Source organism: Hemicordylus capensis, chromosome 1, assembly GCF_027244095.1.
Source record: "Hemicordylus capensis ecotype Gifberg chromosome 1, rHemCap1.1.pri, whole genome shotgun sequence".
NCBI classification, from domain to species: Eukaryota; Metazoa; Chordata; class Lepidosauria; order Squamata; family Cordylidae; genus Hemicordylus; species Hemicordylus capensis.
This window is the reverse complement of record NC_069657.1, coordinates 418,470,563-418,488,529: the sequence shown is the minus strand read 5'-3', so window position 1 is coordinate 418,488,529 and position 17,967 is coordinate 418,470,563. Positions and strand designations below refer to the sequence as shown.

The following is a 17,967-nucleotide window of genomic DNA, read 5'->3' as shown; positions in this document are numbered from 1 at the left end:
CCCCCTCCCCACCGCTGGAAAGCTTGGTGTCCTAATGCTCACATATCTCAAGGGACATGCTCAGCACTCTACTGTTCAATTTTGTTTTCACCCCTGTAGCAGTTTAGACTTTGGAGAACTTTTTCTGTTGCCTTTGTTGTACTCTTCAGCAAGCTTTAGCCCTGGTTTGCTCCAATTTTCAGTTATCTTTGCTCAGGATAAGTGATACTCAGCTCTGAAGTTTCAGAATGAGACATCCCATTTAGCAAAACCGCAAATTAATAAAGGTAAAGTGTGTCATCAAGTTGATTCCAATTCCTGGCACACATAGAGCCCTGTGGTTTTCTTTCGTAGAATGCAGGAGGAGGGGTTTACCATTGCCATCTCCCACACAGTATGAGATGATGCCTTTCAGCATCTTCCTATATCGCTGCTGCCCAATATAGGCGTTTCCCATAGTCTGGGAAACATACCAGCGGGGATTCGAACCGGCAACCTCATGCTTGCTAGGCAAGTCATTTCTCTGCTGCACCATTTAAGGTGGCTGTCTGCCATTTTATAGGAATCCATTCCTTTTTAATGTTTTATCTTGCCTTTTCCTACCCAAAGGGGGCATCCCAAGATGGTGTACAGCAAAAAATTAAAACCTAACAATAAGTAATCAAGATAAAACCAGCAAAATAAAATAATAATAAATTACAATCCTGGTAAAGCAGAAAGTAATCTGAGTAGCAGCAGCCAATAAAAACTACCCATTAAAAACAGAATGAAACTTTCATGATCTTACAGCATGCCAAAATGAGTGCTGAGTGGAGATTCAATGGGCCTCTGACAGGAAGAGAGCTGGTCTTGTGGTAGCAAGCATGACTTGTCCCCTTAGCTAAGCAGGATCAACCCTGGTTGCATATGAATGGGAGACTTGATGTGTGAGCACTGTAAATATTCCCCTCATGGGATGGAGCCACTCTGTGAAGAGCAGAAAGTTCCAAATTCCCTCCCTGGCAGCATCTCCAAGATAGGGCTGAGAGAGATTCCTGCCTGCCTCCTTGGAGAAGCCACGGCCAGTCTGTGTAGACAATACCAAGCTAGATGGACCTATGGTCGGACTCAGTATATGGCAGCTTCCTGCCATATAAGGTTGGTGCCACTACTGAAAAGGCTCTGCTCTTATTGATATCTTAAGTACCTCTGTTGGTGAGCTGAGTGGGGCTTATGTGCCCATAAGATACCCAAATCCCACTAAAGCGTTAAAGATGATAACCAGCACCTTGAATTGAGTTCAGAAGCAAATAGGTAACCAATGCAGACCATGCAACATAGAGGTAGTGTGTGATCCCTACAAGTGGCCCCAGTTAATGAGCAGGCTGCAGCATTCTGGACCAGTTGAAGTCTCTAGATTCTGTCTGTACCAACAGACTGTGCCCTTATTCAAGGGCAGCCCCAAATAGAACACATTGCAGTACTCCAATCTGCAGGTAAAACGTTTTGTGGATTACTGTGACAGGATCAAACCTTTCCAGGAAAGGGCACAGTTGGTGAACCAGCCAAAGCTGGTAAAAGGTGCTCCTAGTCACCAAGGCCAACTAAGACTGGAGCCGTGGACCAAGGAGCACCCCCAAACTGCAAGCCTGATATTTAAGGGGAAGTGCAACCCTATCCTATTTTACCCCCATTATTTTATGGTACCAAAGAAGACAAAGGACTGTTATAACTGATCACATGAAACAGGTAATGGAATGTTTCTCTGGTTGTGTTGACTCACTGTATCATTCTCATTTGCCCCACAGTGAGACATGAATTTGCTTATTTTGAATAGTCAGCATTCTGGGATGTTTTTTGTTTACCTGGAACAGAATCTTCAAAGATGTTATAGCTCACTGTGTCATGTGGAACTAGTTCAACATCATGTGTGATTTAGACTGGTCTGCATAGCTCAGAGGTTTGTGTTCTGGGTTCTTTTTCTGCAGTATGACTTACTGGGAACAGGTAGCAGGATGTGGGATCTCATAGGTTGACATATTCCCATCTAGCCCGATGGAAGATGTTATTTTGTTTGCTTTGGACAACTATGGTGTTCCATGCCCTTTCCCCAGAATACCATTTATTGCCCAGGAAGGTTACCTGAACATGGATTTTATGGAAGTTATCTATCTTGTGATATATTTCCCATCTAGTCCAAGAAGCTGTCTAGTTCAGAAGCTGGCATACTGGTCCTTTTCCTGGAATATCGTATATTGTCTGGAATATATACTAGAATGTGTATTTTGTTAGTTTTTCTGACTTACCACATCTCTCTCATCTAGTCCATTGAACTTGTGAATTTGGGTGATCCACCCAGCTTGGAAGTTGTCACTGTGATCTCTAAATGCATGCTGTGAGCCAGCATGGTGTAGTGGTTAGAATGCTGGACTAGGAGCAGGGAGACCTGAGTTCACATCCCCATTCAGCCATGATACTAGCTGGGTGACTCTGGGCCAGTCACTTTTCTCTCAGCCTAACCTACTTCACAGGGTTGTTGTGAAAGAGAAACTCAAGTATGTAGTACACCGCTCTGGGCTCCTTGGAGGAAGAGCGGGATATAAATGTAATAATAATAATAATAATTATTATTATTATTATTATTATTATTATTATTATTATTATTATTATTATTTATTGCCCAGAGCAGGTACTGGAATATGGATATTGTGGCCTGTCCATTACGCCTATTTAGTCCAATGGAACATGTGGTTTGGATTGCTCAGAAGTTGGCATTCCAGACTGTTTTTCCAGATTAGCATTGCCTAGGGTGGTACCAGAACACGGATTGTTCTTGTGGGGTGGGGAGTTTTATGGCTTACTTCTCATTTCCATCTGGTCTAACTTGAGATTATGCTTGGTTCACATAGCTTCAAAGTTAGCATTCTGGGCCATAGCTTCAAAGTTAGCATTCTTATTTATTTATTTATTTATTTATTTATTTATTTATTTATTTACTAAATGTATACCCCACCCAAACTTACATCTCTGGGCGGCATAACATTTTGTGGCTTACTGCATCATTCCCAACTAGTCCTTTCTAAATTTGGCTTTGTTTGATGCCTTAGAACCAATTTTTCTATTCTGTTTACTGTTGTTGAAAATAGATTTTGACTGGGAATGAAATCTTAGTAATGAATAGATCGGATTTCCAAAATATTATTCTCATGTGCCTCTAACATATTTTATCTATCTATCTATCTATCTATCTATCTATCTATCTATCTATCACATTTTTATACTGCCCAAAATGCAAGTTCTCTTGTCATTTCCCCCCACCCACAGTAATTATTTATAAAGTGTCCATTGTGACCCTTTCTATTCGGGATAAATCCTGGCTGAGAAGGTGTCTAAGATTTTGTTTTCATGTGTCTCTATGATCCCAACTGGTCAACAGAGATGAAGATGACTGGTTCTATCAGATGAGCTCATGGGGTCCCACCAGACAGACAGTGGGCAGCTGAGAACCTGTTAGACAGTAAAGTCCAGGAGAAAGCTGAAGCCAAAGTAGGGGCAAGGCTACACTGGTACCTGTACAATCAAGGGGTGAGATTGGACGCACCCTCACACTTCCATAAGGAAACCTCAGCTGAAGCCTAAGAGGGTAGAGGAAGTAGGCACCAGAGGGGCCATCTGGTGAGAAGTAGCGTAAGCGGCTGACAGGCAGGGGAAGGTTGATTTCCCTATGCTCACCAGGCGGGCAGTGAGCATCCTCCTAGGAAAAGCAAGACACCCAGCTGTGAAAGGACCAAGCCAAGCTAATGGGGAGAGAAGATCCATCTCATGCTAGAGAACCTCTATATTGCTGTGAGAACTGCATGCAATAAAAGCAAAATTATGACACTGAATTCCTGCTATGAGTGATGTTACTATGCAGGCACCAGGGCCTTTTGATGTAGATCTATTCCCCACCCAACACTGCCAGGGCAGTGAAGCCATATCAACAACAACAACAATTTATGTACCGTGTTTCAACAAAGGTTCCAAAGCAGTTTACACAGAGCAATAAATAAGATGGCTCCCTGTCCCCAAAGGGCTCACAATCTAAAAAGAAACATGATGGACACCAGCAACAGTCACTGGAAGTACTGTGCTGGGGGTGGATAGGGCCGGTTACTCTCCCCCTGCTAAATAAAGAGAATCACCATATTAAAAATGTGCCTCTTTGCCCAGTTAGCAGGGGCTGGATATCAGTCTCTAATGCATCTCACTTTAAAAATTATTTCATTTCTTAAGGGCCCATTTTGCCCCATTCCATTCCAACTTTTATGCTATCCCAAATGAAACACCACAACCTTGGAAAAAGATGTTGAACATTTGTTTATGAACCACCTCAGGTCACTTTCTGCTCTGATGTGACACTGGGCTCTCATTGGTTCTCAGAAGGCTGAGATGTGCAGCCAGACTCATTCCATATTTGGAAGCAGCCTCCACCCCAATGAGAAGAGGGATCAGATCCATCCCCCAGGGATGCATTCTTACAGATTGAAATGCCAGGCAAAGCTAGTATAGGCTCTAGCTGTGTGACCAGCAGGGATATTAGCACTACAAACTAGGCCTGGCTTCCAGATCACTTTCTTCTCTGATCTGGAAGGCAAGGGAGAAAAATTCCAATGAGGCAGATCCAGTAGGATGAGAAGAGGAGGAATGGTAAGAGCAGCAACCTGGTCTAACAAATCCTTCTGATTAAAACACTGAAGAATGTCTAAAGCTGTTAAATGTTTAATTGTGGTCTTCTTTTTTTAATGGCCCAAACCGGGCCCCAGACCAATTTGTCATGTGCATTTCAGCAAGATGGTGTGTAGGTAGTAAAGTTCCTGCTGGACTTTGTAGAGCAATTGTTATAGCCTTTAAAAGAGGTGACTACAGGGAGACATGATTGAGGTATATAAAATTAAGCACAGAGTAGAGAGAGTGGACAAAGAAAATTTTCACCTTCTCTCTCAACATTAGAATCAGCGGCCATCCCATGAAACTGAAGGTCAGGAAATTTAGTCCTGACAAAATGAAGTGCTTTTTCACAATTAATCTATGGAATTCTCTGCCATGGGATGTGGTGATGTCCACTAGCTTGGATGGCTTTCAAAGGGGCTTAGATAAATGGAGGACAGGTCTTTCGATGGCTACTAGTCTGGTGGCTGTTGGCCACCTCCAGCCTCAGAGGCAAGATGCTGCTAGATACCAGTTCCAGGGGAGCAGCAGCAAGAGAGAGGGCATGCCCTCACCTCTTGCCTGTGGGCTTCTCAAGGCATCTGGTGGGCCACTGTGTGAAACAGGATGCTGGACCTGATAGGCCTTGGGCCTGATCCAGCAGGGCTGTTCTTATGTAACCTAACTATAGGTTGGCTTGCAAGAACAGGAGGAGAGAAGAGCTTGTCTTGTGATAGCAAGCATGATGTGTCCCATTAGTTAAGCAGGGTCCACCCTGGTTGCATTTGAATGGGAGACCACATGTGAGCACTGTAAGATATTCCCCTCAGGGGATGGAGCTGCTCTGGGAAGAGCATCTGAGGTTCCATGTTCCCTCTCTGGCATCTCCAAGATAGGGCTGAGAGAGATTCCTGCCTGCAACCTTGGAGAAGCCGCTGCCAGTCTGTGTAGACAATACTGAGCTAGATAGACCAATGGTCTGACTCAGTATATGGCAGCTTCCTGTGATCCTAACAGCACACCAGGACAGGGTATATGAAAAGATCTGTTCATCATAAGAGTTTCTAGGTAGGATTATCTGGTCTCTTAAACCAGAGGTCAAACTTACACCAAGCTTATAGGCAGTGAGAGAGAGAGGATGCCATCACTATACCTCTCTCCCCATTTTGCACCCACTCTCCCCTTACATGCACACTGTAAGGATTCCAGTCACTGTTCTCTCTAAGACATGCACAAGTGCGCATGCTCACAAATTATTGGATGTCCGCTCATTTTAGAACCCGCTCAGGTTAAATCAGGAAGCCCCCCCCCCTGCCTTGAACAAAACTCATTCTGCAGAGAGCGGGGGGGAAGCTAGAGGGACCACTGATTCCAGTGACTATCTGAGTTGGGCAAAAGAAAGTAGGTGTAAGGAAGAGTGGAGAAGTTGGGCAGGAGGCATGACTCAGAAGCAACCAAGTCTTGTGTCTCTTGGCTGTTTTCATATATTTATTTATTTATTTATTTTTGCATTTTTATACTGCCTTTCGTTAAAATATAGCCCCAAGGCGGTTTACAAAAGTTAAAAACATACAATAAAAACACAATAAAAACAACATGCTAAGAGTATAAAAACATATAAAAACAGGCATAAAACAATACAACAAATAAAAACACCCAGAAGCAGCAGTAAAAACGATTATGTAAAAGCCTGGGTAAAAAGCCAAGTCTTTACAAGCTTTCTAAAAGCCATGATGGAGACCGAGGAACGAATGGCCACTGGGAGAGCATTCCAGAGTCTGTCATATGTCATCTGAACATTGTTTACCCTGACTGAGCAGGATTGTACTGGAGGGGAGGGATATAAATATTGTAAGTAAACTCATGCCGGTGGGGGGGGGGTGCGGATTAATATGAGAAGTGCTCCTTGTAGACTAAGGCAAAGGCATATTAAAAAGTAAGCACTTTTATTTGGGAGTGCCACCTATCCAGAACAATTCTCCATGCGTGGGCTGACCCTGAATGCAGCTGAAGTTCTGTCAGCTGCCCTATGCACCTTTACCTGCTCTCAGAGGCATTCCTCTTGCAGCATCCAAGGCGAAGACTGCCAGCCTCCCTCCCACAACCTGTTTGCCTCCCATTGGCATGGCCTTGTGCAGCTCAGCGCTGCGACGTGAGCAGCTTTCGCCAGCTCGAGACCTCTGATCCTAAATCCATGAGGGATCTGAGCTTTTCTATTTGGCAAGGCAACATGTCGCCCACCAGGTTGGCATGAATAAAGATTGCTTACATCGGTAAACTCTTGGCTATTAAAATAAAAGAAGAAGGTCTCTTGTTAAAGTTATGACATCTCAGAGGCGCATGGCCCTCTTGAAACGTGTGGCCTCTTGTATGTGTTTATCGCTACTTTCTAATTTGATGGGAAGTGGTGAGAAGCCTCCCAGTCTAACAATCCTACTTTTATATACAGCTGCTAAGCAAAACCAGTTCAGCCTAGTCTTATCATATTTAAAGTATGTTTGTCCAGCTCTGTAGTAGGAACAAGCAGACTGTTCGAAGGCCACATAGCTTTCAAACCTTGGTTGCGACACGTATTAGCTCAGTTTTGAAACCATCTTTATCTAGCCGAGAAAACTAAAATCTGTTTGACCAAGTAGCTCTCCAGCCAGTTTATCTTGTAATATGCCTTTAGCTCACCGAGCTTATTGATTTCCTAAAATTAATGTTTACAGAATGCTACTGAATTTTACTCAATGGGACATTGTTCTTTTGAAGCTTGGTAAAATATGAGACATGGTGTTATTGCTGTTAGTTCTAGTGCTAAGACTGATGAAACATCTCGCTCTCTTTTTTCTCTCCCCCCTTTCAAAGGCCAGCCTTGAACTATAGCTGTTTCCTACAAGTGTGTTTACTCTGGGTACATTAGTAATGTGACACAGTATCCGACTCCAGCAGTATACTTTGCTTAGAAAGGCTTTAGATTCATAGAACTAACAGAGCTCTGGCCATGAAACTGTGTTTTAATGCAATATTCAGGCAGTGTTCGTAGGAAAGAAAAGGTGACAGCTCCTGACAGTTGCCTGTAAAATATCTCCAGTTTGATTGATATAGCAGTTGTTGATTTGTTTATTTTATTTATCATATCTCTGTGCTGCCTGATATAGACACCTTTAGGCGGTATACACAGTTAAAACATAGTGAATGTAAAACAATATAAAAGAGTTAAAATTTACAAAATAAGTAAAAACCATCTCAGAAGATAAAAACATATTAATATTTTAAATTTTCAGTTAAAAGCCTGGGGAAACAGGTGTACATCTTGAGGTTCTTCTTAAAAGCAAGCAGAGAAGGAGATGCTCTTCTTTCATCAGGGATATATTCCAGAGCCCTGGGGCAGCCACAGAGAAGTTGTCTGATTATGTTGTTAACTTCCCTTTTAAGGATGTGCACCAAGCCTTTGAGTTTAGTTGCCTTTTTATGCACCCTTTCCAGATCTACAATGTCATTTTTGAGTTGGGGTGACCACCACTATGCGCAGCAAGTACATTAAAGGACCGGTTTATATGATCAGCACAGTCAAGTTAATTCAACTTTCCTAAACTGTGCTGAATCAGGCTGCAGGTGAAGGGGAATCATGAGTGGCTTCACCCATTACTGTGGCGAGTCCAATTCTGCTAACTCTTGGTTCCCAGAGAGTGTGTGCTCCCGATGTGAGCCACTAGTTCCATACCTTCCATATCACCTGAACTCACCAATGTTTGGTTGCTGAGCAACACTTTCCTCTGCCACCCGACATCCACCACCCAATACCAGATCTTGGTTACAGTTGTCGGGTGGCAGAAGGAAGTGCTGCTCATCAATTTGATATTGGTGGGTCTGGATGGCACAGAACGCAGGGGGTCCTGGCAGCTCACGCTGGAAGCACTTGCTCACTAGGAACCAGTGGTTGGAGGAACTTGCTGCCATGATATGTAAACATTTCACCATGGAAGAAATCACCCGGTACACAGAAAATTAACATTCTATTGAGAATGTTAGGTTGAACCATTCTTGCTGATATGGTTTTAAAACAAACAATCAAAAAAACCATCATATAAATCATAGCGTTATCTTGTATAACCTTCATTATCTTGTATAACCTTCTGCTTTGAGGAGTGTTTTTTTAAAGTATTTTCTTTAAAATACAGTGGGATATTCTCTCTCTCTCTCTCTCTCTCTCTCTCTCTCTCTCTCTCTCTCTCACACACACACACACACACACACACACACACACACACACACTTGGAGTGTGAAATTAAATTATTCTGCCCAGGGAAGCCATGATCATGTATATAAACCAGTGCTTTCGTTCAGTGCCTGTGTATATTTATGGCTGTCCTATTCAAAAAGTCACAGAAAAGTTGGCATAGAACTAGTAAAGAGTGCAGGAAAGGGCAACAAAAATGATCAAGAAATTCAAGATCAAAATAGACAAGATGAGGCTATTTAGAATCCTGATTTGAAATGTGGACAATTTTCTAGTATTTGAAAAGAGCAGTTGTTCTCACATATATGCTATGCATAGAATATGAAGCAGTGGATCCAAAGCTGAAGAAATTAGTTGTAATTTCATTCAGTGCCTGTGTATTAGGGAAAGTGTGTGTTTTAATTTTCCCAACAGTACTTCAAAGTTTTTAACATTCAGGTTAGTTTAGCAAAGGAACAAGTTGTTTAGCAAGGTTATGGAATTTCTTTTCTTGTCACAGTAAGACTTGACATACATCTGTGCAGGCTGCTTTTAAGTAAAGTATGTACTGCCTCCGGGCAAGGGGGTTAGACAAGATAATCCACTGGTTCCTTTCTAACTCTATGATTTATATGGGGGAAACAATATTTTTTAAGAAGTCCCAGACTTTCAGTAGTTATGTTCTGTATGCTGCTGAACAAGGTGGTTTTTAAAAAAAAATTCTCAGACTTACAAAGTTTCTGAACATCTGCTCAGTTTGCAACCATTCAACCAGTGGAATGAGAGAATTGCTAAAATTATATTAATAGTAATATCGCCACTGCCACTAAAAGTATCTCACTCTTCCTCCAAAGAGCCGAGGACAGCTTATGTGCGGTTTATCCCTTTTCATAACAAGCTTTTGAAGTGGGCTAGGCTAAGATATGGTAACTCGTGCAGGGAACCTCATAGTGGTGTTAGGACTTGAACCTAGTCTCCTTAATGCTAGTACACTACATGTGCTGTGTCTCTGAAATCACTGAAAGATAGGTATGACTGCTCAAAATAGCACTCATAAACTCTCACAGCACAACTTTCTTTCTATGGTGGGCCTACAGATCATTCTATACATTGATTAGGACTACACCAAACTGTTGCTGTGCTTAGAATTTTGCATTGAAATCAGCTCTCTCAAAAGGGCGAGAGTTTTGCCGAATGAAGTATTTGTTAAAACACTGGTATATCCATTTTGAAACTGCTTAGCTCCTCATGTTTTATTTCCTAATTGAAAGAGTGAGAACAATGAAATGCCTAATTGGTAAGTGAAGAGGTGTAATCATCACTTCAAAATATAGGGTGGATTCAGATGACCAGAACATAAGTTGGAGGGAACCAGAGGTTCCTACTGAGTGAGCACTCTTAGCACGAGCTGGAAGTTGAGTGCATTTCATGTCGTCGGAACCTGCCAATGTCAGGTTTCTTCTGCCACCCAACATTATCTGCCCAATTTCAAATCTCAATTACAAATGTCAGGCAGCAGAGGGAATCCAACACTGGCAGGTTCAAAGTATGCACAACTCTCAGCTCTCTCCAGGAATGCATACTCACCAGGTTCCCTCCTACTGGTGTTCTGGAGGTCATCCAAAACCCACCCATGGAATTATTAAGGCTACCACCTCTTTCTCCTTCATCTTTGCCAGTGGCAAGTCAAGTGGACTATATATAGTCAGTTGGATGTCTCATAGCAAGGGCTGATGTTGAGGAAAAGCATATGGCTTCATGTGTCTTCTCCCAAAGCCATGGGTCAATGCAATAAGATATTGTGCAGAAATGAATTACATTTGGTGATGATACAGGATTATTAATTTTACTATTAAGGCCCTTCTTTGTATTCCCCTACTGCCTGAGATCAGGTGAGTAGGCACAAGACTGACCTTTTTCTGTGATGGTGATCTAGGTCTGGAATAAGCTCCCTAAAGAGATTTGGCACACCCCATATCTGCCAATTTTTTGGATGGGTAGTGACAACTATATTCCTGTGGGCTCTTGAGAATAGGTTCTCCTCTTGATGCTGTTGCTATTTTTATTAACGTGTTTGTTGTTGACCCATTTTTTCTACTGATTTTTTAAATGATAAATATGTATATACTGAGAGGCGGAGCCACCATTGAGCAAACAGGTTTGAAGAACCCAGGCCGCGGCCACTCAGGGGCCGCACCTGGGCTCCCCAGCCAGGCCCCCTGCATCTGACGTCAGACACAAGGGGCATACCTTTGCTTGAAAACGGGGCTGCAGGGTTTTGCAGGCAAAATCCCTGGCCAGCACCGTTTTTGCAACACAGACGGAGCAGCTCTCCCTGCCTAAAAGCTGTATGGCTCCATTTGCGAGCTAAACCAGCACCGCATTTGCAGCGTGGCAGGGAGAGCCACTCTGGCCTTGCCGCAAACGCGGCACTAGCTAGGAATTTTACTTGCAAACAGGGTTGTGTGGCCCGTTTACAAGCAATCCCTGCCCCCTGCATCTGACATCAGACACAGAGGGTGGGGCTAGGGGGCTGCGGCGGCAGGCTGGACCCAGACTGCCTCGGGCCTCCCTCCGCCCCTGTATATACCACTCTTCAACCAAAGTTCTCAAAGCAGTTTACATAGGAAAAATAAATAATACATAAATAAGATTTGAGTATGTTATACAGAAAAGCAGATATCAATTGTTAAAATAAATAAAATGACATCAGACACTGTTAAAGGACTGTGCAATGAACACAGCTGATTAAAAGTAAATTCATATTAAAGGACCACTGAACATAAGCAGAATTACAATACAATATTATTATTATTTCTTGTTTACACAGTGAGACAGGTGTTATTGACTGGTTTGTCTTATCCAGACATCGAGTCCTTCCCATGGACCTGGGATGGCTGAATTTTATTGTCAATTGTTATAGATATCATTGCAGAATATAGGCTGTTCCCAGTAAAGCTGCTTTTTCTAATTGGCTGGTGGTGATTTCTGTGGCCCCTATGGTGTTGAGGTGCTCTTCAAGGTCTTTTGGAACTGCACCCAGGGCACCAATTAACACTGGGATTATTTTGGTCTTTTTCTGCCACAGCCTTTCCATTTCAATCTGTAGATCTTTGTATTTTGTGATTTTTTCTATTTCTTTTTCTTCTATTCTGCTATCCCCTGGTATTGCTATGTCGATTATTTTGACTTGTTTTTCTTTCTTCTCAACTACAGTTATATCTGGTGTATTGTGTGGCAGATGTTTGTTTGTAGTCGGAAGTCCCATAATATTTTTACATCTTCATTTTCTTCAACTTTTTCAATTTTATGGTCCCACCAATGTTTGGCTACAGGTCGCTTGTATTTTTTGCAGATATTCCAGTGTATCATCCCTGCTACTTTGTCATGCCTTTGTTTGTAGTCAGTCTGTGCGATCTTTTTACAACAGCTGATTAGGTGGTCCACTGTTTCATCTGCTTCTTTACAAAGGCGGCACTTGCTGTTTGTGGTGGATTTTTTGACTTTTGCTCTTATTGCATTTGTTCTTAGTGCCTGTTCTTGCGCAGCCAGTATTAAACCCTCTGTTTCTTTCTTCAAGTTGCCATTCTTAAGCCATTGCCAGGTCTTGGTGATGTCTGATTTTCCACTTATATTGTGCAAATATTGACCATGCAGGGGCTTATTTTTCAATTTTTCTGCTCGGTTCTTGACTTGTTCTTTCTTGTAGGCCTGCTTTCTTTCATTGGTTTTGAATAGTTTTGTGTTATTGACCATTTGAAGTGCATCTTCTTCACTGTCCTTGATATATTCTTCAAGGCCTCTTTTCTCCTCCTCTACTGTTTGATGGACTTGCAGCATTCCTCTTCCACCTGAGCTGCGAGGGAGGTATAGCCTATCAACATCACTGCGGGGGTGCAGAGCATGATTGATGGTCATGATTTTCCTGATCTTACGATCTAGCGTCTCTAGCTCTGCCTGGGTCCAGTCTATTATTCCTGCAGTGTATCTGATAACAGGTATAGCCCAGGTGTTTAAGGCTTGTATGGTGTTCCCGCTATTGAGATTGGACTTGAGGATTTATCTAACTCTCCTGATGTATTCACTTCCAATTTTTCTTTTAACTTCAGTGTGTGCGATGTTATCAGCCTGGAGAATGCCCAAGTATTTGTAAGGTTCTTTCTCTTCCAGGTTCTTGATCTTGCTTCCATTGGGCAGTTCCGTTCCTTCTGTTTTTGTTATTTTCCCTCTGTTCTTCTTCTTCTTCATCATCATCATCATTATTATTATTATTTCTTGTTTACATAGTCAGACAGGTGTTATTGACTGGTTTGTTTTATCCAGACATCGAGTCCTTCCCAAGGACCTGGGATGGCTGAATTTTATTGTCAATTGTTATAGATATCGTCGCAGAATATAGGCTGTTCCCAGTAAAGCTGCTTTTTGTAATTGGCTGATGATGATGATGATGATGATGATGATGATGATGATGATGATGATGATTTTACATTTATATCCCGCTCTTCCTCCAAAGAGCCCAGGGCAGTGTACTACATACTACAATACAATACATAAAACTTGGCCAGATTTTGGGAGGAAAGCAAAAATGACGTTGATAACCTGAGAACAGTTTCAGCTCAGCCCTAGAATTGATATGATTGGAATGAATTTAGATGACCCACTTCCCCATTCCATGATGACTTGCATAAGAACTACATGCCTTGTGGTATAGTACTATCTATAGGAGCCCACAATGCTTGGACTTCATGGGTATAACACAAAAGACCATAAGAACAGACCTGGATCAGGCCCAAGGCCTATCTAGTCCACAGCCTGTTTCACACAGTGGCCCACCAGATGCCTCTGAGAAATCCACAGGCAGGAGGTGAGGGAACACCCTCTCTCCTGCTGTTGCTCCCCTGCAACTGGTATTTAGAGGTATCTTGCCTGTGAGTCTGGAGGTGGCCTATAGCCACCAGACTATGATAGACTTGTACGCCATGAAGCCTCTTTTAAAGCCATCCAAGCTAGTGGACATCACCACATCTGTGGCAGATCATTCCATAGATTATGTGCTGTGTGAAAAAGTACTTCCTTTTCTTGGTCCTAAAATTCCCGGCCTTCAGTCTCATGTGTTGTGAGAGGGAGAAATTTTTCTCTCTGTCCACTCTCTCTATTCCATGCACAACATTATACACCTCTGTCATGTCTCCCCAGAGTCACCGCTTTTCCACACTAAAAAGCCTCAGATGCTGTAGCTTTGCCTCATAAGAAACCTGCTCCATGCCCCTGATCATCTTGGTTGGTCTCTTCTGTACCTTTTCCAGTTCTACAGTACAATGTGCTTCTTAAGATACGGTGACCAGAACTGTACGCCAGGGGTGTAGCTATAATTGAGCAGATGGTTTCCTGCAGCTCCTGAAGGTCGCCCAGCTCCACCCCTCCCTATGTTCTTCATTATATCCCTCATTCCGAAGTGCATTATATCCCTCATTCCGAGGGGCAAACACAGGCCCCCTTTCCCCTAGCTACGCCCCTGGTGTACGCTGTTCTCCAAATGTGGCTACACCATAGATTTGTATAAGGGTATTATAGTATTATCTGTATTTTCAGCTCCCTTCCTAATGATCCCTAGCATGAAATTGGCCTTTTTCACAGCTGCCACACACTAAGTAGACACTTTCAACAAGCTGCCCACCACAACCACAAGATCTCTCTCCTGGTCAGTCACGACAGCTCAGATCCCATCAATGTATATGTGAAGTTGGGGTTTTTTGCCTCAGTATCACTTTACACTTGCTTACAATGAACCACATTTGCCATTTTGTTGCCCACTCACCCAGTTTGGAGAGATCCTTTTGATGCTCCCCACAATCTGTTGTGGATCTCACACCCTAAATAGTTTAGTGTCATCTGCAAATTTGGCCACTTGGTTGTTTAAAGAGCACTGGTCCCATTACAGATCCCTGGGAGACGCTACTTCTTACTTCCCTCCATTGTGAAAACTGCCTATTTATTCCCACCCTCTGTTTCCTGTCCTTCAACCAGTTATCCTAGGAATATAGGAAGCTGCCATATACTGAGTCAGACCATAGGTCCATCTAGTTCAGTATTGTATACACAGACTGGCAGCGGCTTCTCCAAGGTATTTATTTTTGCCAGAGTTTATGCTCCTTTCTGTTCCCTTCATTTGGGCAGGACTTCCATTTCCTGAAGGGCGGAGCCGGGAACGCTTTTGGCCATCTTCATTTTTATAACTGGAAGTACAGTAGCTGTGGAGTCCAACATGTAATGATGGCTTGTTTTCACCTAAAATTCCTCTGCATTGTGATGGCAAAAGTCCCTGCACTGTGGGGATAAACCAAACTGCTTTTGGACTGAGGTCATTCTATGAAGGCTGGAAACATGGACATCTCAGATGTGCAGAGCTGTGTAGTGATGCAGCTTCATGAAAGTCATATGGTTCAGTATGATCTTGATGAGATTATCAGATATTTAGAGTTCAAGGATTTTAATTCATCTCTTCCCGCTATGCAGATTTTTGGTTTGCTGAACTCTGTGACTGCTGATTTGTAATATAAATTGTGATGTTGTTTGAAGTGTCCGACTTTTGTAAGATTTTTTGTTGCGTTCCATCCTGGGTGCCTGCAAATGTAGAAGGGCTGTATATACATCTTTTAATAAAGACACACCTTTCAAGAGAGACCATTTGCACTACAATTCTCTTGTATAGGGATCCATAACAAGTTCACCAGTAAGAAGGAAAAAACAAACAAGCCAGTTTCAGGCTGATCCACAAACCAATTAAACTAGCAAACTTGATTTTAAGCTGACTTGATCCCATGGCCTAAATCCAGCTTAGTTTGATTTAGCAGGTTTTTGAATCAAGCTGCTGGGCTACCCATCTGACATGCACTACAGTGCCATTTCCTAAGACTTTTGTAAGCAGAAAGTGTTACCCTCTCTCTGCAAAAAATATCCACTCAATAAGAGAGAGGGTGTCAGGGTGCTCCTGGAAGGGGGAAAGAGGTCTCAACTTGCACTCAATGTGAAGTGTTGCTAAATCTTCCAAGTTTTATCTGTTTTAAGTCCACTCTGTCAGTAGTAAAAGTCCCCAGCTTGTGTCACTGCTGTCGGGAGATAGATCTCTCCTTGATCAATATTTACTTAACAAACAGCAGGGACAGGAGAGTTTGTTTAGAAGAATCATGTGCACACAAGGGTGAATGAATGCTCGGTAAAGTACTTCAACTGTTTGCCTCTTTTCCACGTCTCCTTTCCTGCATAAAGCTTCTGTTTTGTTGCTTACCACTCAGTGACCATACTAAAGCAGTCTGTTCTGAAGCAGTTCCGTGATCCTCATCAGAAAAGAACCAGTGCATAAAAGCTAGTGTAGCACAGTAGTTAAGAGACTGTAGACCAGCACAAAAAGTGCTCCTCTGCTGTGTGGCCCACTAGGTAGCCGAAAATAAGCCAGTTCTCTCAGGCTCAACTCTCAATCTGCAGTCTTGATGTCATAATACTGGCCGACATTCTGCATCACAGAAAGTTTGTGTTAGGAACCTACCAGGACTCTGGAAATGGTGTCAGTAGTGCTGTGCAACTGCCCGCAAGCTGTTCCTCAGCTTCTCTGCTACATTACTCCATTGGGGCTGCCATTGTACAGCAGCCCGGGTGGTCCCCAATGCCTATGTTCTTCTATGTGGAATGTCCACCACTGACCTACCTAATGTATCCGTTGCTAAAAGATTACTGAGGGCCAAACTGAGGGCATGGCTTAACATCAGGTGTTCTCACATTTTGGTCCCCAGATGCTGGGATGATGGCAGTTGTAATCCAACAACATTGGGAAACCAAGTTGATGGAATTTGGTCCTGTGTGTTTTGATTGTTTAAAAACAGCAGCCATCAGGAGGCCCAATCAAGATCACAACCGCAGCATTTGGGGAAAGTGTATTTATCCCTTTCCCCTTGCTGCTGTTGGCCTCAGAAGGGGAGTTTCAGTTATCACCAATGGAAGCTTCCCTTACAGGTCTAATAGAAGCTGGGGGTGGTGGCTTTTGTCAGGACTGTGGCATTAGAGTTGAATTTTCCCTCTGTGCACATGCTGGTCCCAATCCTGATCGGCGCCCCCCAGCTGCTATTTTACTTTTAAAAAGAAAAAAGAAAGTGAAACATGCAAGGTCAAACTATGCTACAAATAATATGTAGTTTGGCCCCTGAGATGATGCACCGGAAGTGCTTTGAACTGTCAACAAAGTTGTTGTAAAAGTATCTTGGGGCTGTCATTGTCTTAGGGAGACTGTGCAGCCATCTTCAATCCAACAAAAGGACCCCAGCAAGCATTTCTGTTTGGGAGGAGTCTTGCTTTCAATTTGAAATTTTCAAACTTCTTTATTTATTTGATTTCTATTCCGACCTTCCAAAAATGGCTCAGGGTGGTTTACATTAAAACAAACTAAAATCAATTAATTATTAAAATCAATCACTGTAAAAACAACATAAAATCATTATCAAAACCATTAAAGTGGTTTCTAAAACCTTGGAAAACCAGGCTGAACCTTTACGGTTTAAAAACCCTGGCCAGGCCAAACAGATAGGTCTTAAGGGCTCACCTGAAGGCAAATAATGAACTCAGATTACGGATTTCTGCCGGGAGTGCATTCCACAGCCTAGGAGCACCTACAGAGAAGGCCCGCCTCTGAGTCGCCACCAGACGGGCCTCCTCAGATGACCTCAATGTGCAGTGAGGATCATGCAGAAGAAGGTGCTCTCTAAGATAATTCAGACCTAAGTCATTCAGGGCTTTAAAGGTAATGACCAGCACTTTGTATTTTTCCCGGGAATATATTGGCAGCCAGTGTAATGGTTTCAAAACCGGCATAATATGGTCTCTCCGGGTTACCCCAGAGACCAATCTGGCTGCTACATTTTGAACTAACTGAAGTTTCTGAACTACATACAAAGGCAGCCCCACATAGAGAACATTGCAATAGTCAAGGCTGGAAGTTACCAGCTGATGCACCACTGTTTCCCATTCAAATTGCCTTTGCTGGGAATCAGCAGTTCTTACCCAGGGTGGCCCAAGTCACTGCAACACCAGAGGTGTGGTGCTCAGTGCTGGCTTGCACCGTGACC

At 42.9% G+C, this 17,967-nt stretch overlaps 1 protein-coding gene across 12 annotated transcripts in view; it reads left to right on the top strand.

The window, feature by feature from the left end:
• The window catches only part of PROX1 (prospero homeobox 1), a 109,552-nt gene that overhangs the window by 65,374 nt on the left and 26,211 nt on the right, over positions 1–17,967 (top strand). The window contains exon 6 of one of the 12 annotated variants that reach the window (XM_053309648.1): positions 15,029–15,379. The exons of the other annotated variants lie outside the window; for them this stretch is intronic. Within the exon in view, the coding sequence (XP_053165623.1) occupies positions 15,029–15,190 (162 nt within the window). The 3' untranslated portion in view covers positions 15,191–15,379. Of the gene's footprint in view, positions 1–15,028; positions 15,380–17,967 lie in introns of those variants that run through there. 12 annotated transcript variants of the gene reach the window in all.